Source organism: Monodelphis domestica, chromosome 2 (genome assembly GCF_027887165.1).
Source record: "Monodelphis domestica isolate mMonDom1 chromosome 2, mMonDom1.pri, whole genome shotgun sequence".
Lineage (NCBI taxonomy): Eukaryota > Metazoa > Chordata > Mammalia > Didelphimorphia > Didelphidae > Monodelphis > Monodelphis domestica.
The window spans coordinates 413,814,819-413,842,588 of record NC_077228.1 but is presented as its reverse complement, the minus strand read 5'-3'; the positions used below and the strand labels follow the sequence as shown (position 1 = coordinate 413,842,588).

The 27,770-nt window shown below is 35.6% G+C and overlaps 1 protein-coding gene across 2 annotated transcripts in view; it reads left to right on the top strand.

Annotated features, from left to right (window-relative positions):
* PERP (p53 apoptosis effector related to PMP22) overlaps positions 1–26,755 on the top strand; it is a 34,136-nt gene extending 7,381 nt beyond the window's left edge. The window contains exons 1-3 of one of the 2 annotated variants that reach the window (XM_001370194.5): positions 6,458–6,874; positions 21,699–21,839; positions 25,261–26,755. In XM_001370194.5, the coding sequence (XP_001370231.1) occupies positions 6,655–6,874; positions 21,699–21,839; positions 25,261–25,484 (585 nt within the window). In that variant the 5' untranslated portion in view covers positions 6,458–6,654 and the 3' untranslated portion in view covers positions 25,485–26,755. Of the gene's footprint in view, positions 1–6,457; positions 6,875–21,698; positions 21,840–25,260 lie in introns of those variants that run through there. The other variant, XM_056818872.1, reaches the window with a different exon arrangement.
* Positions 26,756–27,770: the final 1,015 nt, after the last annotated feature.

The following is a 27,770-nucleotide window of genomic DNA, read 5'->3' as shown; positions in this document are numbered from 1 at the left end:
GTATGAACCTTTCCAACCATTCTGAAGAATGATTTGGAACTATGCCCAAAGGGCTATAAAATTGTGCACACCCTTTGATCTAGCAATAGTACTACTAGATCTTTATCCCAAAGAGTTTTTTTTAATGGTACAAAAATATTTTAATTGTACAAAAATATTTATAGCAACTCTTTTATGGTGGCAATGAGTTGGAAATTGAGAGATTGTGCTGATTGGAGAATGGTTGAACAAGTTGTAGTATATGATTTTAATGGAATGCTATAGTGGTATAGTAGTAGTCTCTCGGTAACCGAGGATGACGATTGTCTTTGTGCATTTTCATCTATGATAGATGAGTGTGCACAAAGACACTTGTGCGTGAAAGAGATTTAAGTGGAAAAGTCGATGCACAGAGACAGTCCCACTCTCTCATGGGTAGTGGTATAAGAAATTATAAAAAGGATGATTTCAGAAAAAAACTGAAAAGACCCACATGAACTGAGGCAATGAAGTAAGCAGAACCAGGAGAACATTATACACAGTAACAGCAATATTGTATGATGATCAACTGTGAAAACTTGGCTACTCTCAGCAATCTGGGACAATCCTGACAAACTTATGTCAGGGACTGCTAGACACCTACACTGTAGGAGTAGAATAGCTGCAGATCCAAGCATATCTTTAAATCAGGGTATTTATGGTTTTCGTTTGGGGTTTTGGCTATGTATGTTTTCTTACAACAATGACCAATATGGAAGTGTGTTTGCATGATAATAAAAATAAAAATTTTAAAAATCCTACTAAAATATTTTTGTATATATGGGTCCTTTCTAATGTTATTTAAGTTCTCCATATTATATGTAGTTTTAGTAGTAGAAATTTTAACAGTTTAGTAACTTTGGGTGGTATATTTCTGAATTGCTTTCTAGAATGGATGAACTATTGTATATTTCATACTGGATGTCCCATGGGTATGTGCAAAATGAGCTCATTATCTTTTTACAAAAAAACATACCACTTGGAGTTGTGAACTGATCCAACCATTCTGGAGAATAATTTTGAACAGGGCTAAAAGGACTATAAAACTGTTCATGCCATACAAGTACTAAGTCTATATCCTAAAGAGATTGAAAAAAAAGAGAAAAGACCTATTTATAAAAAAATATTTATAACAACTCTTTTTGTAGTGGCAAAAAGTTGGCCATCAAAGGGGTGCCCATCAATTAGAGAATGGCAGAACAAGTTGTAGTATTGATTGTGATGGAATACTTGGAACTAAAAAAAAATTATGAGCAGGATGGTTTCAGAAAAACAACTCAAACTCAGTACAAATTGAAGCATACTTACTTTCACTTTATTTTTCCTATTGTTTTGTGTGTTTCTTTTGCAACATGGCTAATATGGAAATATATTTTGCATGACTTCACATGTATAACTGATATTATGTTGCTTGCTTTTTCAATGGATGGGAGTGGGGAGGGAAGAGGGACAGAATTTAGAACTCAAGTTTTTTTTTAAAGAATGTTAACTTTTTAATGTAATTAAGAAATACCTAGTGAAATAAATAAAAACATATTTTTAAAAACTCATGCCACTTGTAAACTTTAACTAACATCACCATTCATTAAGGCACTCAGTGTTTTCCTTAACTCTTCATTCTCCCTGACTCAATATCTGATCAGTAACCTACTCTTGTTGTTTCTGCCTCTACATCTGTCCCCTTGACTCTACTCTGATGGTCTCCACCTTAGTTCAAGTCTTCATCATCTCTCCCCTGTGCCTCTGCAACAGTCTACTAATTGATATCTCTGCCTTTAATCTCTCTCTTTTCCAATCCATCCTTTAGCTGCTGAATGAATTTTCCTGCAGTACAGGTCTGATCATGTCACTATTCCATTCATACCAGTGCTCTTTATTGCTAGTAGGATCAAATAGAATTTCCCCTGCTTGGCTTTTAAAGCCTTTTTAACTATGTTATATAATTATTCCTCTTTGTGCACTCTAAGTTCCAGCCAAGTTGGCCTTCTTACCATTCCTCACATACAACATTTATCCCCTCTGCCTACCATGCATTCCTGTCTCCTGATTTTTGGAATTCCTTATTCCCTTCAAAACTCTGCTTAAGCACTATCTTCCATTTAATGCTTTTCCTGATCTCCCAGGCTCCTAGTGTCCTCATCTCCTTCAAAAATGTAGTATTTATTAATATGATTCTCTATGTACATGTTGCCTCCCTCCATAGAATGTAAGCTTCTCAAAGAATATGATTGGAGATAGAAATGAAGGGATCTGAATTATTTTTGTCCTCATAATTCCCACATCTAGCACAGTAACTGACATGTTACTTAATAAAATGCTTAATAAAATGTTTTTTACTGATCACCACTCAACACTTTGTTAGACTCTTCACCTTGTATGCCCAGTGCATAAGACAAGGATATACCAACCAGGGGAACACAAGCATAGCTATTTAGTAAATGTACTCAGTTATAAAGTTTCCCGAGAACCACAGTATTCAACAATGAAGAGTTGTCACTTGGCTCTTTCTCTCTTTTGCTTGAAAATAATCAATTCTATACCCACAATATATGGGCCAGCTTAGGTATAATAACTCATGGGTTGCTATGTGGTCCAGTGGATAGAGCACCAGGCCTGGAGACAAGAGGTTGTGGGTTCATATCTGGGCTCAGATATGTCATAACTGTGTGATCCTGGGCAAGTCACTTAACCCCAACTGCCTAGGACTTTCCACTCCTATCCTAAAACTAATACTCAATTCTAAGACAGAAGGTATGGATTGAAAAAAAAATATCTCAGAGACTTGTACTCTCTCTGTTTTCATGTGTGGTACTTGATGAGTTGCAGAGTTAAAAAACAATGAGTGAGAAAAGGAACACTAAGAAGAACAAGAGGATATTGTTGCCAGATAGCCAAGATAGCTTCAGAAAAGGAGATGAAGGGAAAAAAGTTCTTATTATAGTTATTTGTATCACCTTCAGCTACTGAATTCTTAAGAGATCAGAAATTCTACTTCTTTTATTATGACAATGGTATAGGTAGAAGAGGAGAACTTTCAATCAAGGGCTAATGACCAAAACATTTGGTTTATGGAATCTTCTTGTGGGGATAGGATCTGCCAGAACAGAAATATGGGTGAGTCCAAAGAATAGTCTTATCCAAAAAAGGGCAAGTCCTGAAATTTAAGGGCACCTCTCTTTAGATCTTATAAATAATTTTTCATTAAGATTTTTGGGAAATAGGGTGGACATTCCCAGGCTATGGAGAATGCGTGTTTTGAATTCCAAGATGGCCGAGCTAAGAGGATATATGAAGGAAGTTCCTATCTAACTCTACACCTATCTATGTCACCTATCAGGACGGTGAACTGCATTTCCAATCAGTCAGATCCATCACTGTGGAACTCAAAATGAGTTAATATCAAGACTCATAGACTGAGTAAGAATTTTAGGAAGGAAGAATCTAAGAAAACTGTATTAAGTATCTTGTAGCTAGGGGTAAGCATCAGGATTAAATACACAAACCTTTGTAAATTTTAAAAATACTTACTTTTTGACTGATTCTACTTTATCCTGTCTTCAGTCATATGTTCTCCTATTTTTGTTGTTTTGTTTTTGTTTTTCCCAGACTCATAATTTCATTAATATAATTAATACCCAGTGAGGAAACTCCATCTTTGAATGCAGCTCAACTCTTGTTCTGCAACTTAGAGTGGTTTGAGACACCCAGTGGATAAACTTGTGTCTTGGGGTCATAGTCAGTATGTATCAGAGGTGGAATAGTTATTAATTCCTGACTCCAAGGCCAGTTCTCCATCCATTATACTGGTGGTTCTAAAACTTTGATCTAGGGTGCCATGGGGGTCCCTTTCATAGGGTCCATGAGGTCAAAACTATTCATAATAATAAGATATTTTAATTTCTATCAGTATATATCAATAAATATTGCCCCTTTGACCTGCCCTTTAGGGTCCTCAATAATTTTAAAGAAAATCATAGCTAGGTAGCACAGTGGATAGATCACTATGCCTGGAGTTGAGAGGATCTGGGTTCAATTGTGACCTCAGATACTTCCTAGCTGTCCGTCCCTGAGCAAGTCATTTAACCCTGTTTGCCTAACTCTTGTCCTTCTGTCATAGAGTTGTTATGAAGATAGAAAATAAGGCTTTAAATAATAATGATTATTTTTAAGAGTGTAAAGGAGTCCTGAGAACAAAAAGTTGAGAAGTACTTGATGGTATTCAAATGCCTTTCATGCTCCCCTGTAATTCTTAATTAATCCCCTTCAATCTGGAGGAGCTAGGAGTTAGAAAATAACATATTTAAAGACAAAAGGCATTGAATACAAGTGTAATTCATGATTTAGGGAACCATTTCTCACAAAAGGTTCTGGCTCAGGACTTAGTCTGGATGTATTGGTTGAAAAGAGGGGAGCTAGTCTTTTCATACAATCTCTGACTCATTATTTTCCCAAACAAAATCCTGGAGGGAAATCTCTAACAGCAGTGCTTAGGCATGGCTCATATCTAAGGTCCCCCAAAAGGGCTGGGCAGGGTCCTTTTTGGAAAAATACTTGATGTACAAAATAGATAACATGTATAGGAAAATTATTTATTTCTATCATCATGCATATAAAAAAATTTAAAATACAAACACCCATATAAGTGAAAATTAATGCATTATTAAAACCAGTTACATTTCTGCTGTTCCAAGAGGTAATAGATACTCAACTTTCATTTCCGATTCTTACTAGATTGGGTCAACATACAAGGTCCAGATTTTCTGGGCAGCCATGTCTAACTCTTTTATTTCCTTCAGAATCAGGATGATCTTTCTGGATTTTTGGCTTCTACTTTGAGAAACAATGAAACTGAAGAAAACATCTGTTGGGTAACTGGCACTCAGGAATTCCAGACCTTTGGAACGAATGGGTTACCTCAAGAGTTAGAATTATTGTTCAGAGACTTGAGGTCTTTCAGAAAGCTGCAAAACTGAAAAGACATCCAGTGCCTAGAGGTCTAGGCTTAAGTTCCCCTAGGCAGCAAGTTTCCTTGTTGCTGTTGCTATTGGGGCTGGAAGTTAAATACCTTCCTACCATTTGCTAGAAAGAAGTCTAAGAGAGAGATAGTTCTCTGTCTGGAGAGGGTGACTCTAAAAGAGATGGGTGGAGCCTGTCTAAAACTTTTAGAGCCACCTGAGGCTCTTTCTGGCTCAGTCACTAATTATCTGACATAACCTTGTCATAAGGACAAATATGTAATTGGTTCATTATCTCTAGGTATAGCACTTGTCTCACAGTAAGAGTCAAACCTTCAATGCCCACTTCCTTTGGAGCACCCACACTTTAAAATACATTAAAAAAATAAATCTTATTCTTGTAAATATATTTTATTATTATCTTTGATTTCTGACATCACTTATATTTCACTCTCCCAGAGTGTCATCTGTTATATAAATCTCCTTTTAAATAATAACTGCAAGACAGGGCAGCTACAGAATAGTAGGACAAGAAGGGGAGAGGAAAGAAAATGATAGTGAACTTTTCCAAAGTATAGGGAATCCTAGCTGTGTGACCCTGGGCAAGTCACTTAAACCCATTTGCCTAACCCTTGGCACTCTTTGGCCTTGGAAATAATTCTTAGTTCTAAGACAAAAGGCAAGGGTTTAATAAATAAATAAAGTATAGGGAATCTCAGAAAATCAGAAGGCATGATAGCAGCTTACTACCCAAAGGGGACAAATATGCTTGACCCATTGATTTACTTCTTTGAAAAGATAGTTTGGGTATAGGTGGCACAGAGCCTAATTCTGCCTTTGACACCATACCACCTCTAATTATGGGTGTTTCATTTCTTTGAAATCAAAGAAGGATTCTCCTCCCATAGCTAAATAGGGTCCCCTTTATTTCTCCAAAGGTCAAGAAAGATGCTCACGACATGATAGCTTCTGAATTTGTCAATGGGATGATCTTCCATGATCTTAGTAAGGATATAAAGGGGGAAGAATCCCAATGGGAAGACCCATTTCCAAGAATGAATAAAATTCACTGATCTAACAAGAATAAACTCCTTATTCTAGCCACAGCTTCAGAAACTTAGAGAAACACAAACTATGATAGGATCGCTCCCTAGTTCTCAAATGAACTATTCCGGTAACGGCTTTTTTGCCTTTTCATAAAACCATGACCACCTAATTAACCATTTTCCATTTTATACTCTTAGAATCCTAGAATCCCTTTTCTTCCTAATCAGGAATGTAACCAGAGCCTTCCTCATCTGTGCGCCTACATTGCCACCTGTCTGCATATGTGTGAAGACACAGGCTGAGCTCCTGGTTTTACTGAGGAAAGAACTGAATCATGTACTTCAGTCATTGTGTGTAATTTGAACCCCGCTTGACTGGAGCCTAACCCTGGCTGAGAGCTCACCTCGGGCTTTACAGGTTCCAGCCACTGTTCTTAGTCATTAGGAATCTAGGTGGAGCTTCCTTGTTGCTGACCACAAAGCCTTTCGAGCTTACACTTTCCTCCTTAAATACTTCCCCCTTTACCTTACATTGTCAGTAGTGCCCAGAACTCCCAGCTACCCACTTCTCTCTCCTCTCTGGAAGCCCGTCCCGTTTCCTCCTTTGACCCCAGCTCCCTGGAGTGTCCGACAAAATGCTGCGCTGTGGCCTGGCCTGTGAACGCTGTCGGTGGATCCTACCCCTGCTTCTGCTTAGCGCCATTGTCTTTGATATCATAGCCCTCTCTGGAAGAGGCTGGCTGGAATCTGATGACAATTCTCAGACTTCTTCCCTCTGGTGGCAATGCCCAGGTGACACTGGCGCTGGGGGCACTGGCTCCTACGAAGAAAACTGCAGGAGCCTTATGGACTATGGTGAGTGCGGAGGAGGCTTGGGGAAGGCAGCCCATTGTTTAAGTGAATAGCCCTTGAGGGAAGAGTGATCCGAATTCAGCGCCCTGGATTTTCGCTCTCTCCTCCTTCCTTCTTCGAAAAATGGCTTCTCTGGCCAAGTTCTCCCAAGTAGAATTTTAGCAGGTCCCTTAGTACCTGAGAAGGCGAGATCATGTTGACTCACGTTTTAAGTAATGTTTCCTGGCTTACTGATGGAGTAAATTCTTTGTTTGCTTGCGTGTAAGTTTCTTCAGAGGCTTGTATTTGTGTTTACTGATCCTAGCACAGTGCTTTGTACCAAACAGGTGCTAAAAGAGGGAATGCAAATAAATTAAGGAAAGCTGCTACAATAGTGAAAGGAAGCTCACTGACGGCAGGCTGATGGATCTTCATTTTAGAGCTAGAAGGAAACTGAGGTTCACAGGTTCAGAGTTTGGGGGTGTGGTGAGGTGTAGAAGTTGTCTAAAGGTTTGACAGGAAGGAAAGTGAAGTTGAGAAATCTTAAGTAATTTGCCCAAGGTCATACTGGTTATGTTTCAGAGCCAGAAAACCAGAATTTATTCCAGGGAAATAACCTGACATCCCGTTTCCCAGTGTACAATGGGATTTCTCCATGCAAGTATTTCAGTTCTGAAATGGACCTATTATCTCATCAATGTGGATATTCCTTCTAACTTACACAGATCTCACTGAATGCTAAATTGATTGCAGAACCCAAGCAAACAATACCTGTGCTTTTCCAATTTAAAATTAATTTAAAATGTAAAACTTTACCAGGTTAAAATCATTCCCAGGGGCCAAGGATTTATAAGTTGATGTTGATTACTTTGTCAGTGTAGAAGCAGTCAGTGTTTAAATACTACTCAATTGAGAGTAACACTAGGCCTTCATAACTAGATTGATCACTGTAGAAAAAGAAGGAAATGGCCATGTTCTTTTCCAATTATTGCCTGTTAAATTTAGATATCCCTGTCTGTTACCCCCAGAGCTTCTTACCAGGTCATCTTTATTGAAGGTCTCATTTGTTTACCTCCTCTATAAATATTTAGAAGACCCTCTGGTACAATTCCTTCAAAGGGATCCTGGGAAAAGGCAGGGGGTAAAGTGGGAAAATAAAACCAGGAACTGGACTGAATCTGTACTTTGCTAAATATCTATGCTTTTTCCTTTAGGACAAACATTTTAAAATGACTTCCTAAAAATAAATTGAAACCCTTACTTGCCCCTCTGTTTCAGAGAGAGGAATAAATTCCTTTGAAATAATATAATCCCATATCCTAATTAGAATTTTAACTTTTGGAGGAATGAGAAGAGATCTACTGGATTCCAAATATAGATCAAGATACTTTTGGCCATATACAATTTTTTTTACTTGAATATGCTGATTAAAAGTTTTTTTTTAAATTTTCTTTTGGTTTGGCAAGAGGAGCAGTGATGAACTGGAAGGAAGAGGAAAAATATTTTTAATTAAAAACAAAAAGGCTTTCAAAGACATTTAGGCTAATGTTGAACAAAAGCTATAGTAACCTGCTTAGCAAAACGGAAAAGCTTGCCAAAGCAGATCCATGGAAGCAGTCTGGAGAAGTCAGGTTCATTCTTGCTTGAGCAATTCATGAATTCCCTTGGTGTGCTTTTGCTAGACCCCTCTGGTGAAAGAGGCACAATACCTTTTTTTTTTTTGGTTGTTGTTCTCTAGTGTACTGATAGGTAGAACTCACTGGTTTTTTAAACAAGTTGTGGTTCAATGAATCACAGACTAATACTTTAAATACCTTAAACCTTGAGAGAGCAAAAGTAATTAAAATTATACATACAAGGGTAATACATACCTATTTCCCTTTTAATTTGAAAGGGACGGTTGAAAATGTTTAGAATATATGCAGATTTAGCTTAAAATTGCTTTTTCAGGAAAAATTTTCTGAATTAATAAATAAAATTTTAAATAAAAACTAAATTGGGGGCAGCTGGGTGGCTCAGTGGATTGAGAGCCAGGCCTAGAGACAGGAGGTCCTGGGTTCAAATATGACATCAGACACTTCCCAGCTGTGTGACCTTGGGCAAGTCACTTAACCCCCATTGCCTAGCCCTCACCACTCTTCTGCCTTGGAGCCAATACACAGTATTGAATTCAAGACAGAAGGTAAGGATTTAAAAATAAATAAAAAGTAAAAAATAAATTGCTCTTTCAGAAAAGTTCCATTTTTCCCTCTAATGCAGTCTTGAAAAGGGTATCAAATCCTTTCTTTATGAAAAATGACAATAAATTAGCAAGATTAGGGATAGCTTTTACAAGTCTGGTTGTTTTTGTTACTTGTACAAAGAGTGCGAAATATGAGCAATGTGCCAAAAACAGTTTCAGACCATTACTAGGAACTGAGTCACAATCAAAGGAGGTGAAGGATATTCTCCAAAGTAAGAAAATAACAACCAGGAGGAGAAGGTAGTTCATTTGGATCATCAGAACACATCTCTGGCTATTTTAGTCACAGAATTTGTAATATTGCTCATGCTCTGATATATTGCTTATGCCCTGTCTCACTAGCTATGAGTTTGTTTGTATTGTCACTTCCCCTATTTATCCCCCTAATCATTCAACATCTCACCTAAATTCACAGTTACCTAAAAATATAGCCATGGATACATCATCAAAGCATATAATCATGTTAAATATCCCCTTTTTATTAATGAAATTTAAATTATTGGCAACTTTCCCCAGATAAGAGATGAAACACTTGGCTCTGGTGTTCTTTTAAGTCATTTACTTCAAAGGCACAGTACTATCAGGGCATTAAAGAAAAGTCAGAAACCAATCTTAATAAGATGCTCTTCAGATTCTCCTCTCTCTATTTGGAGACATTTGGACATGAAAGACAGAGTGTTGTAGTGGAAAGAGAATTGAACTAGCAGAAAGCCCAGTTTTTATTTCTGACTTTGCTAGGCAGTATGTGACACCAGTTAAGCCAATTTCCCTGAATCTTGTTTTTCTTATCTATAAAACTATGAGTATTAGATCTCCAAATTCCCTTCCAACTCTAACATTTCCAGAATCACAGAATTTGAGAATTTAAGGAAAACTTAGAAGTCATTTAGTACAAACTATAAATGAACAGGAATTCATTTCTACACTTTCCTTAAAAAAGTGACCATCAAGTATTTGTTTGGAGACCTCTAAATGAAAGGGAACGTTCCTCACCACTCCTTCATAATTTGGGACAATTCTAATAAGACTATGAGGAAGATATCCTGACATTGATTCCAACTGAAGCTCTCAGCCATCTTAATAGGGTGGAAGCCCTGTTGTTCCTAGTTCTGTCTTCTGGGGCAAAGAAAAACAAGCTGTCATGGCCCACATAAGTCTTCCTTAAGCTAAATGTTTGCATTCTCTTTAACCAATCCTTTTATGGTATGATCTCCAACCCAAACACCATCTGAGTAACTATTTACCAATTTTCTTTAGTTTATTAATATGTTTTTTTAAAGTTGTGATCTTCAAATTTAAATATAGTAAAGTTCAATTGAACTAATCATTTCCCTTCATTTGGGTACTTTTTTTTTCCTGCCAGATTGCAATCCTCAAATCCCCCTAGATTTTTTCCCCCATATCTTCTCTATCCTGTACTTGTTGTTGTCATTTTAACAAGTTTAGGACTTTAGATTTATGACAATTACATTTAAAATTTTTGGATTCAGTCTGCTATAGATCTTTTCAATTTATTTGGAACTTGACCTTGTACCATGGAATGCTACCTATTTTTCCTAATCTATGATACATCCAACATACTCACATACTTCATTGGTCAGCATTTCTAAATCTGTGAAAATGGCAATTTTGAAACTATTTCTGAGATTTAGAATTAAGGATAGAAGAATTCAAAACAAATGGTTTTTGATTCTTTACTTGAAATACTGATTCGTTTTTCAAAATGACAAATGATGGTATAATGATAAAGGGTCAGGGAGCTCTAGGTTCAAGTGCTTTGTAAAATTTTTTGACCATGAGCAAAACATTTAATTTTGCAGAGCCCCAGACAACTCTTGAAGACTGTAAGTTAGAGAATAGTTGCTGTTGTATAATTATATAGGAGGAGTTTTCATACTTGGAATGTCATAGGTTTCAAACAAAAATAATTATTGCTTTTCATCATTTTGACAAGAGTTTCTAAATATGAGGTTTATACACTTAAAAAAAATTCTTCTAAGTGTGTTTCCCCATAATGATTTCCTTTGTTAACCCATGCATTTTATTTTATGCATTTAAAAACACTATTCTGAAAAGGGGTTCACAGGCTTCACCAGGATCTCAAAAGTGTCCATGAAACAAAAGAGGCTAAGAATTTCAGCTTTACCTTCTATTTCAGTAGAATTGCCAGTAAGAAATATCTATTCTTTACCTGAGTGACTGACCTGCAAAATTGTCACAACATTCTTTTCTTTTAAGTCCTCACCTTCTATCCTAGTAACAAATCTAAGACAGAAGAGTGACAAAGGATAACCTCTATGGTTAAGCTATTTTTTTCAGGGTCCCAATTGCTCCTGCATCATAGAATTAGGATACAAAGCTTGGACCAAGTCAGGAAGATCACCTTTGGGAGTTCAGATCAGTCCTTGAATGCTTACTAACTGTATAACCTTAGGCATCAGTTTCCACTATGAAGCACTTTTTCAGAAGTGCTTTTTCATCATTCCTTGTGATGACAATGTTTTGGGGGAGACTTTGAAATGCACTTCTGCAAGGGAAGTGGACTTGAGATATTTTTAAGATTTTCCAGATTGCCAGTTATGGTTACATGCTGGTTACGTGAAGGCAGGGACTACTTCATTCTCATCTTTATATTCACAGGATCTAGGATTGTGCTCAGTAAAGGTTTGCTGAATTGAACTGAATGAGATGCAACTGGATTTAAAATGAGGCAAATGACTTAAAGAAGCGAAATAACTACTTTCTGGAAGTTAGAGCCAAGATTAATTTGGTTAACTGAAAATGATAGCTTGAGATAGAGGATTTTAAAATACAGAGTTAATATTAATACTTTCTAATTGTTTTAGAAATTTACTCAGTCAATATTAAGAACCTGTTATCTATTTACATGGGCATTTAGGTGGCACAGTGGATAAATGCCAGCCTTAGAGTCAGAAAGGACTGAGTTTAAATCTCAGCCTCAGATATTTACTAGTTGTGTGACTTTGGGTATGTCACTGACCCCTGTTTGCCTCATAGAAAACTGCTCTATTATTTTTTCCAAGAAAACCCCAGATGGAGTCACAAAGAGTAAGAGGCAGCTAAAACAACTGAACAATAACAAATGTATATACAAGCCCTGGAAAGACAAAGACTAAAACAAAAAGCCTTGGAACTCAAGTAATTTTCATTCTACTGGAAATTTCACTGGTATAATTGTTATCATTATTTAAAATGTCTTTTTCTCACAAAACATTTGACCATCATCTTCATTAGTTATGCCAGAATGGTTAATTTGGTAATAAATATACAGTCTACCTAGGCAAAATAAAGCAATGCAATGATGTTAAGGAAATGAAGGACCCTTTTTTTTTAAAGAAAGGAAACAGAATTATAATTTGCATTTCTGAAAACATGCAAAAAAAATCTAGTCCAACACAATTTCACAAGGTGGTTTGTTGTTTGTATAGATAAAATGCTGAGTTGGATTTTAGTGTTCAAGCTTGCATGGACATGGAGTACTCTACTCCACCCAAAGTTCCTCCCCTTCCAATCTTCCAAGAAAGGAAAGAGCATCAGGTAGATGCCTTTTAGGGAATTAATTGATGTAGGATTTAGCTTCTTAAGCAAGCTACTGCATGTCAGAGGGAAATTATGGAGATGAGTTTGAACCACTCCCTCTAAACAGGGAAAGCAAATGGAGAGTCATGCTGGCTTAGTTAAAGAGTACTGAACTTCGGATCAGAAACTCTTGAGACTTTATCTCCCTATTAATAAAGCCTTTTTGAATTTTGGGGGAAGTCAGAGAATAATATTAACTCACATTTCTATAGGATGTTAAGACTTAGAAATCATGTTACAGAAAAGTTGCACTTAGGCTACATGACTTCTCCACAGACACAGCATGGCAAGTAAAAAGTAAACTATCTCTAGGGTCCGAAATTCTGGGTTCAAATATTGCCTCTGATGCTTACTACCTCTATGACCTTAGGTTATTCACTTGGGCCCAGTTCCCTCACCAGCAAGGTGAGGATGTTGAATCAAATGTCTTCAAAGGTCTAAATCTTTGAATCTGTATATTAGAAGCAGTCCTGAACTTGCTCCAAGCCTCAGCCTCTGGATGCAGTATAACATTGTCTTTTAACAACATAAAAGTCAAATTGCCTTTTCTACTTTGCAAATGTTTAATAGATTAAAAACATTATCACCAGTGAATCTGATAATTGCCTCAATAGTGAGAATAAATTGATGGATGTCTCATTCTTCCCTTCCTGGTGTTCTACAGGCAGCTCTGTATTTCCTCTAAGCCATGTTGTTATTGTGTTTATTATTTAGTCGTTTCAGTAATGACCAGCTCTTTGTGACCCCATTTGGAGTTTTCTTCACAAAGAGACTAAGGTGTTTTGCCATTTCCTTCTCCAGCTGATTTTATAGATGAGAAAATCGAGAACAAAAAAGTTGAGTGACTTGGCCAGAGTCACATAATTAAGTATCTGAGGCTGGATTTGAACTCAGGAAGATGAATCTTTATCACCCAAATGCCCAATAAAGTCATCTCCTCTTTCAAAATCTCATTTATTTTTCCTTGGTTGACTATGTATGTCTATGAGTCCTAACATGGCTTTTGTCTTGTCAATCATGAAAGGGCAATACCCATCTTATCTATTGTGTTTAAACTCTGGTGTTGGTTCTGCATTTTTTAGTCATCAGTTTCCAAGTTTTTAAAAACAATTTAAAAAATCGAGACCCTGAGTGCAATTCGACTTTCTAGATGTGTGCATATAAATTTAAATCTTAACAAAGCCAGATGTCACAGTCTTTATTGATGATTATCTGTATCCACTACATGTGGGCATGTTTTTTAAACTACTCTGATATTGGTGCTTCCTCTGGCCAGAGAGTCAAATCTTGGATAGGAGATGGAGACTGTACAGGGATTTAGTCCTGAAGATTATATAGGCATGTCAGGTAGATACCTCCCTCCCCCCCCCCCCAACTTAGTCTATGGCAAAGAAATATCTTTGTGAGATTAGAAAAGAGAATTAAATTTAAGTGGAGTATGAGTCCTAAGTTGATTAAGGTAGTAGCAAAGAACCCATATTCATTTTTTTGAGTAAGAGACTATATTTTTGCATTCAGCTGTCTTTGCTAATGGGTTTAAGTATTATTCTTAGTACCATCCAGCTGGGAGCTCTGATGAAGTCTATTCCCAAATTACAAACTGCCAACTGGACATTTGGAACCAGATGTCCTACAGACATCTCAAACGCAACATGTACAAAACGGAAACTTAAGATCTTTCCTCACAAACTTATCTTTCTGATGAACTTTTCTGCTTTTGCTAGTAGGATACTGTCATCTTCCACTCACCCAATTTTGCAACCTCTGTTCCATATTGGACCCCTTTATCACACAAACTCTACATCTTATTTGTTGCTGAGTTCTCTTGCTTCTGCCTGCAAAGAGTCTTCCATCTATCTCTCTAATTCGTTTCACCTACACAGCTAACACCCTAGTTCAGGTCCTTATCACCTCTTGCTTGGACCATTGCAATAGACTCCAGATTGAGTTCTCTTCCTGAACCAGACCCTGAAGCTCTTTCTCCAATAAACCTTCCACATAGTGGCCAAAGGGACTTACCTATAGTGTGGATCTGACCGTATTGCTTCCCTATTAGGTAAACTCCTATGGTTCCCAATTACTTCCAGGTACAACTACACACTCTTCTGTGACTTTAACCTATTTTTCCATCAATATTTCCCATAAATCCATCTTGAATACTATGTCCCTCCCCCCCCCCAAATAACAAACAATCTAGTCTTCTTTTGTATCTCCTGGTCTATACTTCCAACTGGCTGTCTCCCATGCCTCTAATGTCTGTTCTCCTCACCTCCATCTTATGAAATACCTAGTTTCCTTCTAAAGTAGTTAGGTTGCAAGTGGATAGAGTCTTGGACCTTGGGACAAGAAGACATCTTCCTAAATTCAAATCTTGACCCAGACACTTATTAGCTGTGTAATCCTGCGCAAGTCATTTAATCTTGTTTGCCTTAGTTTCCTCATCGGTAAAATGGGTTGGAAAAGGAAATGGTAAACTACTCCAATATCTCCTCAGTTCTCACATCTACCAATCACTGTCCATCAATTTCCCTGTGCCAATGGAGGCTCTAGCTTAACCCAGGACCGCCCAGAGGTCTCTGGCTTTGCACATGTCTGTTGAAGGTCATATTTTCAAATAATTAAATCTTTGATCCTTTGCTACAACCCTTCCTAAATCCTGTTAACCTGAGTAGGGTAAAGATTGGAATAATTAAATTTTGATCTATGCTGCAGCCCTTCCTCAATCCTGTTAGGACTGAGTAGTGTGGAGATTGATTCCAAGTATCTCCATTGTATCAATTCTAAAATCAATCATGACTCAAAGAAATTCCTGTTCTATGCTTAAGCATAGGTCAAAGTCCTTTCCATTGTTCAGCAAAAGGTTTCTGTCCTAAAGTAATCTTAAGAAGGGAGGAGGAGGAACCTCCCATGCCAGTGGGGTTCCCATTCCAATAGACTATCAGTAAGAAATTTTCCAAGTATGAAATATCCCAATGGTGAAATTTCCAACATTTATAAGTCTAAGAAATTTTGAGGTTTACAATCTCCACCAAGAAAATCACAAATACGGTCAGGAAGAGTCAGACATGCCTGAAAAGGAACTGAATAAGGACAAAATTTCTTTCAAGATTCAGCTCAAGCACCATCTTCAACCTCAGGATTTCTAAACCATTTTTGGGGTAAACCAAGTTCAATTATTTTTACATGGACCCCTTTGGAAATCTGATAAAGCCTATGGATTCCTTCTCAGGATAATATTTTAAATAATTGAAGGATATGTTAAATTTTAATTAGAGATGAGTGAAATTATTGTTGTAGTTTTTACCCATCCAAGTTCACAAATACCCTGAAATCTCTCCATGGATCCCAGTTTATGGGTTCTTGTTCTACACAAAACCTTTTCAGATCATTGCCTATCTCCCTTACTCCAGTTGTCAATGCCTTTGCCCTACAAATTAACTTATATCTAGTTTGTGTATACCTATAAGTGTACATGTTATCTGTCTCTTTCTTTTTTTCTTCCTTCCTTCCTTCCTTCCTTTCTTTCTTTCTTTCTTTCTTTCTTTCTTTCTTTCTTTCTTTCTTTCTTTCTTTCTTTCTTTCTTTCTTTCTTTCTTTCTTTCTTTCTTTCTTTCTTTCTTTCTTTCTTTCTTTCTTTCTTTCTTTCTTTCTTTCTTTCTCTCTTTCTTTCTCTCTCTCTCTCTCTTTCTTTCTTTCTTTCTTTCTTTCTTTCTTTCTTTCTTTCTTTCTTTCTTTCTTTCTTTCTTTCTTTCTTTCTTTCTTTCTTTCTTTCTTTCTTTCTTTCTTTCTTTCTTTCTTTCTTTCTTTCTTTCTTTCTTTCTTTCTTTCCTCCTCCTACCAATTGTAAACTTGAGGACAGGAATTATTTCACTTTAGTATTTGTATCCACAGTCCTGGCACATAAGCAAATTCTTAACAAATGTTTGCTGATCAATTTTTCTTTAAGTTTCAAGGTTTAAGTGTAAAGAGGTCATAATCTCTTGAATTGACCAAAATGTATTAAATTTATTCATGGAAGCAGAGAGAGGCTATATAATACCTTAAATCTAGGAAATGAAATCAACTCACTAATTTTTGGGGGGGAGGGGGTTCATTTCTTTTATTGAATTGCTCCAAAGCTATTTAATTAGAATGATTTCAGAACCAGATTCTGCTTGCATGAATGAAGTAATTGTTACTTCCATTAAAATTAAAGTAATGTTTATTTAAAGATTTTCATTAATGGGATTACATAAAAAACTAGAAACCACCCATATATACAACAAGAGGTGATTGTGGTTTAAATAAATTGCAATACATTAATATAATGGAATGGGATATGATTGATATAAAAGAAAAAGCTGACCTCTGAGCCAGGTAGACCTCTGACAGATTCTAGTTTTGTGATTCTGGGTCAGTTACTTAATCTTTCTGTTCCCTGGACAACTCCCAGGACAAGACTACAAAGGAGATATAGAGAGAAAGGGTGTAGGAGGAGGGAGGGAGAGGGGAAAGGGAGAGACACAGAGAGAGAGAATGGTCAAATAAAACTCTCAAGCACTTAGAGAAGGACTGAAAAAATATTATTGTATTTTATATATTGAAATGAGGTACTTTAAAAGTAAATAGTTACTAAGCAAGTATCATTTGCTTTGACATTTAGAATTGTTTCTGATTAAGAAAAATTAAATGACCAATAAATATACATGAATAATTTTTTAAGTGAGATGGTGTGTGCATTCATGTGTATATTGATTTAACGATTTCCTAGTTGATGGACCTGTACTTAGTTTCTAAGTCTTTTGCTTCTTAAAAAAGTATACTGTTATAAAAATGTTTGTCTTATGTGGGATCTTTCTTTTCTGTCATTGCCCTCTCTTTGGTATCTGCCTAGCACTGGGACCACTTATTTAGAGGGGGTAGATATTTTAAGTCACTCTAAACAGAATTCCAAGTTTCTCTTTCATTGTTTACTGGTAGAATTTTGCTATGAGCCAACCCAGGAATGGTATCAGTGATTCAATGTTATTCCTCTTTGGACCCTGACCCCCCACACCCTTTATCCATGGATCTGTTTGATCTGTGTCAGTTCAAATACCAGAAGTAATCTGGTTTATATGTATTTTCAGCAGAGTTTACAGTCAAAATGACAGCTCTTGACTAGATCATTTCTCCATTAGTACAATAAGCAAAGGATTGAATAATTACATATAAAATATATATATTTATTCACCTTTACAGCTGTGTAAAAAGTTGACTTTTTAGCAGCAGCTATTCTAAATACACTCAAAGAATATGTTATTTGAAGAATAATCCTAAGGTGAGCCATATTGAAAAGAGCAAATATCCCTTGATTTGTTTTGTAAATTTGGGTTTTAATATTTTAGCATAACATGAAATATAGTTGATCTAATGAGTTAGGTTAACTGAGTTAACTGAAAGGACACCTAGGACTTAATCATTTTAATTAGCTGCTTCTAGGTTCATCAGCTAATTGCTCTGTTTTCCTTAGATAATAAGTGGACATGGAGCTTTGAATTCTATGAGGTTCAGGAGTGGTTAGCAGAAGTTCTTGTGTGTCAGTCATTTCAAAAATTCATTTTTGGATGAATGAGCTCCATTAACTAGGCTTTAAGTTAGGATGTAGACTGTGTGTGGGTCCGTGTATGTAGGCATGGATGTTTTTATATTTGTGCCTGTACCTCTGTGTATGTGTTTATCTAATAATAACAATATAAAAAAAAAGTCCCATCTGAAATCATCACACTTGGCTCTATTTCCAACAGCTATGTGCATGTGTAATCTTTGTCAATGTCAATCATATAGTCAGAACCATGCAGAAAGGTTCTAAAGTTTGTCAGGACTGGATCCACCCAAGTTCCAGTTTGCTGGCTGTTAGACCTCCAGAGCCAGATGTCTGCTATTTCCCTTTGGGAGGCTACATCAGTGCCTGAGTTACCCTCAGAGTTAAGAAATTTTGTCTCATATCCAAGCTAACCTTTTTGCTACACCATAAGCCCCTTTTGACTTGCTCTGTGGCTATAGATCACTGTCCTCCCTATAGAATCTTTGGAGAGGGAGATATACCTCCCTTACCTGAATAGAGACATTCCAGCAATTTTCTGTGCAGTTTCCTTTAATGCAAATACCCGTAAACTAAATGTCACTGGGGAAAAGTGAAGGAAAAATAAATTTTTCATAAAATATTAACATTAATAGAACTTAACAAGGGGGACAGCTAGGTGGCTCAGTGGATTGAGAGTCAGACCTAGAGATGGGAGGTTGTAGGTTCAAATCTGGCCCCAGACACTTCCCAGCTGTGTGACCCTAGGCAAGTCCCCTAACCCCCATTGCCTAAACTTACTGCTTTTCTGCCTTGGAACCAATATACAGCATTGCTTCTAAGATAGAAGGTAACTTTTTTTTAACTTAAAAAGCATTAATAAGTAGACTCAATATTAAAAGTATACTCAAAATATGAACAGTAATGCTAAATATTAATTGTGCTTTAACTAAGTCACACATTTAGAGATATGTGTATGTTTGTATGTATGTAAAATATACAAAGCATATTAGAAATTGTCCATGTGATTGTTTCACTGAATCTTCCTTCTTGAAAAAGCAATAATCTCTAAAGCTGTGGCAGCTAGGCAGAGCATCTTCACCAGCTTCAGACTGAATGAACTCTTCTGATTTCAAGTCCAAGTTCATTCATTGCTAGATCATTAGAGTTTGAAGAGATGATAGAATTTCAAAGTAGGATGAGATCACAGCAGCCTTCTAGTCTAATCCAAATACAAAAGAACTCTACATTCAATATCCTCAACTCATTGACACTTTATTGGAGGACGAATTACCTATCCATTTCACAATTTCTCTGATTGGCTCTATTCCTACCATTTCTCTACTTTGTTTGGGATGTGGAGGGCCTGGCGATTATGAAATACAGAAAAGGGGTACTACTTTGGTCCTTATACACCCAGGCACTCTACCTGTCTCCTGCAGGAGAAAAAAATTTTTTTTATAAAACAAACAAAATAATTGCTGTGTTTTATGATGGAAATTTACTATTTAGATACTATGCAGTACAATACATTCACACTTAGCAATATAGATGCATCCTAAGTCACCATAGTTGCAGAAAGTCCTAAAATTTGAGCCGTAATGGTATATAAGGTATAATGTGCCCAATCAAATCTTCAGGGCAAGATAGACTGCCATATTGTATTTAGATTCACTGATTATTCCTCTTTAGATTATGATGATGTTATTGAATAGAAATAAACTTTTACATGTTACTTTTTTAAAAAGAATTCAATGTTATTAATTTGAAAGTGATAATAGTTGTTAAATCCATTCCTGTAAACTGGTGCTGCTTTAAAAATGAGTCAACTAAGCTTCTATTTCTATTTATTACAAACCATTGTTTGTAAATGTGAAGCATGAGTTATTCCAAAGAGGGCCTGCCCTAGGAAATGCTGGCTAGAATACCAAGACTTAGGGTACAGTTTGCAACCTACACACCATATAAATCTTCATTAAAGGTAAACAAAACTAGAAGCATTATCCAAAACCTGAGAATATCTTAACTTAATATCTTAACTGAGAATAACATAATAGTGATACTGTGCTGGTTCCTATACTTCCAGAAAGATATAGCAGCCTAAAAGGAAACAGAAGAAGGCAAATCTTATGATGAAGCTTCCATATAAAATGAAGGTTAACCTTTTAAAAATTAGTCCAAAAGATACTCATTTTAGATTACCCAGTGAGGAAAAAAAATGTGGTTTTCATTTTGTGTTAATAATTGTTATTGCGTGTTTCTTGCACACATAATATTTCATCCTCTATCTCCATGCTTATCACAGATTCTATTTTCCTTGGCTGGAATGTATTTCATCTTCATTTGTACCTCATATCTCTAGTTTTACTTAAAACTCAATTAAATGCTATTTCTGATCTATCAACAATCTTGTGCTAACTCCACCCTAATATTATTTTGTATTCGCTTTTTATCTACATATGCTGAATATGGTTTCCTCTGTAGAGTTCAAACTCCTTGAGATTATTTCCTTTTTGGCTCTGTAAATCCAATGTGTTAAGCATAGTGCCCAGTGCCTGTGTACATTTGGAATTAGTATTTGTTTGATTTCACCAGACCTGTGGGATGTTAGGAAATGATTAAGAGGGAGAAATGGTATAAAGTTCTCTTGGCTCAGGAAAAGAAACACTTCTCCCAGAAATATATGGCAATTATTGGGGAAGGGGATAAAGGGAGCAGTAAAAGTCAACATGAGAGAATAATTAGAGTGCTAGACTTGGAATAAAGGACATCCAGTACCACTTTCAGCAAATCACTTAATCTATTTGTTCCTCAGAAAACTCCCTAGTCCATATCTACTGAGTCATAGACTGCAGATTGGGTCTGAGTTGGTGAAAGGACAAAGGGATAATTCTTTGATAAAACTTCAACACTAGTTAGCCAGTTATCTACGCTGATGAAATCTGAGCCTTCATCTCTTCAGGGAGGAACAGATAGGACCACAGGTTGTTCTCTTAGACTTTGCCAGTTTAATGAAATAGGGTTGCAATATTCTCTTTCTTTACTCTGGACTCCCAGTGATGTGGTTATGATCTCTGGCAACAGAGTACAGGTCAAACACATGGGTTTTGAAATAGAGGAAATATCATTTTCCTAGACTGCTTTTCATTGTTATACTTGCTTTTTTTATTTTTAAATTTTTCTTTCCTTCATTCTACCTTTTCTCCTCACCAAGAGGACAGGTAATATGATATGGGTTGTATATATATTATCATATAATACATACTTCCCTGTTCATCATGTTACATTTTTAACCAGGTAAAGGTAATCATATGCCTCCTTAAAGAGGAGAAGAGGAAGTGTGGAAATGATAATGAAGAAATAAAGAAAGAAAGTAGTTCCTTTGCCTTCCAAAAAATCTAATGGAAGAAGTTCTTTTTTGCAATCTTATTTGTTATTAAATATTGTCTCTTTTTTTATGGTAGCCTGGGGAAGAGCAGCGGCTGCCACTCTCATGTGTGGCTGCATCATTCTCGTCATCTGTTTCGTCCTCTCCTTCTTTGCTCTTTGTGGACCACAAATGCTTGTTTTCCTTCGAGTGATTGGAGCCCTGCTGGCCCTTGCTGGTAAGCTAATGTCTGAAGAGTAATTTTCTTTGCTAATATCTGTGAACATCAACAACATAATGTGTCTCTCAAAAGAGAGACAGCATTCTGCTGCTGTATAGTAGAAAAAGTTCTGCCTACAGACTCAGATCACAGTTCTGCCAGTTACTACCTGTTACTTTAGGCATCTTCTTTAACCACTTGTACTCTCAGTTTTCTCATCTTTAAAATGAAAAGACTGAATCAGATGACCTATAAAGTCCTTTTAACTCTAAATTTATGATTCTATTTTAGGAAATAACATAGGGGACCCAAGACTAGTGACACATTTTTATTCCACTTTGGGGTTTACAAAGTAATTTCCTAATATATTTGTTCATCACTCCTGCATTTTAGAATATATTCCTTCTAAAATTAGTCCAGATGCCAACAGTGACATGAGACATTTCCTATATCACCCAGGTGTTAATGCTTTCCCTCCCCAATTAGTTTCTATATCTAAGTCCTTCCATTGCATCCCAAACCATAACCAGTTGTTGTTCTGTCTTTTGTTTTGCCATTGGACTTTAATGTCTCTGAAAGAGTCTGATGATCTTATGCAACTCTTCCTCATTTAAATCCAATTCATGCACAAATCAAGACTTCATCCCATGATGTCATTGGTCCTTTTGGAAAACAATGGACAAACAACAATTTCCTTGGTATATAGTTTGTGTTTACTTCTTTATATTTCACTTGGTAGAATTGGAGGTCCTTCTAGAGAAAAGGAAGTTTTGTTTTTATCTTCATATTTCCAGGGTCTAGCAATACTTGAAATTATGTGGATTGATGTTTATTGATTGAATAATCCAATGAAATTGAGAATGTCTAATCATTCCCATTTTACAGATAATCATTGTTCTAGTCATTCAAATTTGTAACTGTGGTGTCATCTTTGACTCTTTACTCTCAGGAACCACACTTATCTAATCAGCTGCCAAATCTTATCAAGTCTACCTATATGACATCTCTTCCTTTTCTCCTTTTTATTCACAAAGATAGCACCTTAGTTTGGGCCCTCATCACTTCTCACCTGAATTATTGATATAATCTCCTAACTGGTTTCCTCCCCTCAAGTTTCTCCCTTCTCCAACATATCTTCCACACAGATGCTAAACTGATCTTCCTATAAAGCATTTTTTTATCTTATCACTCCCCTATTCAGTAAAACTCCTGTGGTTCAAAAATAAAATAATAAACTTCTCTTTGTCATTTATAACTCTTCACAATTTAGTTTCAGTCTATCTTTCTAGCCTTGCTACACATTAATTTTCTTCTAGCATCCAGAGGTTAAAACAAATTGGCCTTCTTGATGTTCCCCATATAAGACCCTTAATCTGTCCCTTCAAGATAAAAGTCACATTTAAAAAACTTGCTTTGACATTTTTCTATCACTTTAGTTTCCTACTGTAGTCTTCCCCTTTCCCTTACTCAGAGATCCATTCCATATAACCAAGAATAAAAAAAAGAAAGATGGCTCAGTAAAATTATCCACTATATCTAAGAATTGAAATTATGAAATTGAAATTATGAAGTTATCCACACCTTGAATCAACTTTATTTTCAAAGAAGGGAGGGAGTTACATTCTCATATGTTTTAGGATCAGACTTAAGTCATTATAATTATACATACATACTATTTCATTTTGCTATGCTTTCCATTTACACTGTTGTAGACATTGTCTACATTGTTTTCCTGGTTCTATGTACTTCACTTTGCAACAGTTCATAAAAGTCTTTGTATTCTTCATATTCATCCTTTTTTATTGCTCAGTGTTATTTTATCACATTCATATACCACAATATATTTAAGTCTTCTTTGAATGATGAACATCTATTTTTTTTTACTTCATTATAAGCAATTCCATAAAAACAAATATTTTGGTTTGGACATTTCTGTCATTGCTCTCCTTGGGGTAACTGTCTCATAGTGAGATCTCTCAGACAAAGGATATAGACATTTTCATCAGCATCTTAGCATAATTTCAAATTACTATCCAAATAAGTTTGCTCAAATTTATAGCAATTTTACCAGCAATATGTCAATGTTTAATTTCTTTCCATAACCCTTCCAATATTTACTATATCTGTTTCTTATCCTTTTTGCCAATTTACTGGTCATGAGGTAAATCCTCAATTATTTTGCCTTGTATTTCTTTTATTATTAGTGATCTGGAACAAACTTTCTTAGAGTTTTTCATAGTTTGTAATTCTTTGTAGAACTCTTTATTCATATCATTTGATCATTTCTCCATTGGGGCTTTTAGTATTATATATTTCTAATTGCTTGCATACAGATTGATTATATGTTGCTCATATGTTAATATCAGATACAAGTGGAATTTCAACAATGATATTTCTGAAGTGTCCAATATTGAAGATATATAGACAAATAGCATAAACATGAACAAAAGCGACCCCCCCCCATAACTAAGTGGTCAAAGGTTATGAATAGTGATAAAAAATGCCAACTATTAATAACTATATGAAAGTTTGCTCCAAAAACACTAATATAACTATAAACCAAAACAACTTTGAGATTTTGCTTCACATTCAACAAATAGGCAATGATGTCAAAAGATGGGAAAAGTCAATCTTGGAGAGGTTGTGGAATAATTGATTCAATGAGGAATTTTTGGTGACCCTGTGAGTTGGTCCAATTCTGGGAAAGAATTTAGAACTGTTTAGATAAAATAGTTAAAGTGTTTATACATTTTTATTCAAAGATTCCACAGTTAGACACATACAGATACCAATGACAAAAAGAAAGACCCCATATATGCCAAAATATTTATAGCAACATTTTCTGTAAAGACCTGGAAACAAAGTAGATGTCTACTGATTGAAGAATAGTCAAATTGAGGCACCTGAGTATAATGGAATATTCTGATCTCATAAGAAATGATAGCTCTGAAGAATATAGAGAATCAAGGTAAAGACTTTCAAAAAATCAGATGAAAACAAAAATAAGCAAAACTAGGAACATAGCACATGCAATGACTATAAAAACATATGTGAAAACAACAAAACTGAAACTGAGCACTGTAATGTTTTAATAACCAAATTTGGTCCCAAAGGAAGAGAGTATGAGATATCATTTATCTCCTTTGTTGAGGTAGTGTTGGAGTGTGGAGAATTGCATATAACATCAGTATTTTTAGAGGTGTTGGTTAGTTTTTCCTGCTATGTGTAAACCACCATTCTCCAATAATTCTTTTGTACTTACTTAGCTCAGTGCAAGGCATATAATAGCTGTTTAATCAAGGGCAACTGATTGATCAATATACTCTCCTGTAGAATAGAACTTATATTTATATAAGGAAAGAAATATTAAAGATGAGAAAATTAGAGGTTTTTTCTATTCATTGAGTTGGTTTTCTTTTTGTTTTCTTCCTACTTTTAGCTGTGTTTCAGATCATCTCCCTGGTTATTTACCCAGTGATGTATACCCGGCAATTCCTCCAAGCTGATATTGTTACCAGGTATTATTACAACTGGGCTTATGGCTTTGGCTGGGCAGCTACCATTATCATGATAGGCTGTGCCTTCTTCTTCTGCTGCCTCCCCAACTATGAAGATGATCTCCTGGGCAATGCTAAACCCAGGTATTTCTACACATCATCTTAAGAGCTGAGAGTAAAAACAGAAGAATATTGATACTACTTTGACAACTGGATTCCAGAGACAGAAAGACACTCATTCCTTTCCACACCATACTGAACTTATATGTCTACAGAGACATGCAAAGGATTCAGCTGTTTTTGAGCAATTTTTTTAAATGCCATAAAAATTCGAGATAAATATCTTAAATGGTTTTGTATTTTTGTATGCATGTTTCAAGGGAATTATTGTGTTAGATTTTCCTTGTTCCTTTCAATTCATTACTAAAAATATGCCAAAGTTCCCCAGAATCTCTCTTTAAAATTTATATGTCATTTGTAAAAACATTACAAACCTAAAATAATCATCGTATAAAAACAGAAACTGGAATTGCTTTAGACAGTCAGGTAAGGTTTCTATTTGTCTTTACTTAATGGACTGGGTTTCCTAAGTTGGGCCAAAGGAGAAAGAGAAGATATTTTAAAAGTTAGCAATAATTGTTCTCAGCTGAATATTTTAAGATATGCAAAATATGTTTTCCAATTCATCTTTTTATCTTTTTAAAAAGCATGGTGATAACCTGTACCCTTAACATTATCCATAATTTCTCATTAACCCCATAAATCTATGAATTTTTATTAAATTCCATGTTATACTGAAAATATCATTTAAGAAAACAAAAGAAGATCAATATTATTTTTCCTAGTGGGCCACTCCTTGTTGCAGCTGGAACCCTCATTTTGGAGTAAAACATTAAGACGAGTTTTTCTTCTTTAAAGTGGTGCTTTGGGTTGGGCTAAGGTAAAAGCACTATACTCACTGGTCTGTATTATTTCTTTGTCTATATGACTCTGGCTAGATTAGACCAGATTAGAAAATGGGGGTTATTTTTACTTACAGTGTACATGCTATGCACATAGCCCCCATGATGGAATTGAATTTTTCAGTTCCAGTCTGATTTGGCTGCATCCTTATCGCTATGGCCTGAAATAGTAGAAAGATTGTACTTTAAAGCCTAAAATGCAGCAAAAAGTCTGGTGGTCCTTGGTAAGTAATGTACAGGTTAAAAATTTTAAATTAAAAAAAAATTCACTGAGCTGAATAAAAAAGCACTAAGAAATGCCATTTCTATAAATGACTGTACAATGATGTGTTTGGTTTTTTACCATTTATATTAGTTAACAGATTGAAAGTCAAAACTGTATTTATTTATCAATTATCCTTTTGTATATTGCAGTATAAGCAGTTGCAAATAGTTTTCATTATAATCTCTTCCTAATAAACCAGGTCACCTGTTACTTGTTTCTTGTATAATTGTTGTATTTGCTTAAAAAAAAAAAGACTGCTTCTAAATAAATATTTGTTTGGAGGTAGTAAACTTGGGAGAAGTTTACTATTATTCCTGCTTTTCTCACAAATCTTGATCCCTTCGGATGATTCATTCAGAATTCCTTTCCCTTCACACTTCGAATCATAGACTTATGGGAAGAATGTTAGATATCATCTGGTCCCATCCTTTCACTTTGGTGTTGAGAAAACTGAGGCTTGGAAAGATTAAGTGATTTGCCAAATGTCATAAACATGAGATCATTTCTATGCTATTTTGCCACAAAAGGAAATAAATGCACCAGGATTCTGTGTGCAAAGACACTCTGTAATAATAATAACTGAAATCTAGAAAGGCCTGGCAAAGTATTTTACATATATCATCTCATTAAATCCTTACACCAAGACATTATTAATTCAATTTTCAAGATGAAGGAATGAGGTTTAGAGAAGATAAATAATTTGCCAAGGGTCACACATCTCAGGTAGGGATTGAATCTCAGTCTTAGTAATAGGCTGCATGGTCTCTTTGTGAAAGTGTACCTCATTTGCTCCAACAAATATTGATCAATGTAGATTATATCAATATTTACGCTATTAAAATTTAAAATTCTGAAATTATTATAAAAATAAATTTTGCCGTGAAGACCTAAAAGAGTTTTGGGAATTCCCGGGGATCCCTGACCACTCTTTGAGAACTGCTGCTTTAGATGATGAAATGAATGAAGCTTTGAAGACCTTGATATTCTTACTCCCTGAATTCTCACTGAACTATTTTTCCTTATTTCTTTTGCCCTTTTCCTTCTTTTTTTATAGGAACATTTCTCCCTCCCTTCCCAAATTCTAAATGCACTTCAAATTAAATTATCTTCACTGGATTAGACTCTGTTACATATACTCTAATACAGGCCATCTAATATTAGTGGGTAAAGAATAATAAAAGTAAAACAAAAAAAAGCTTAGTAAATTTTGGTGGAATCAAACTGA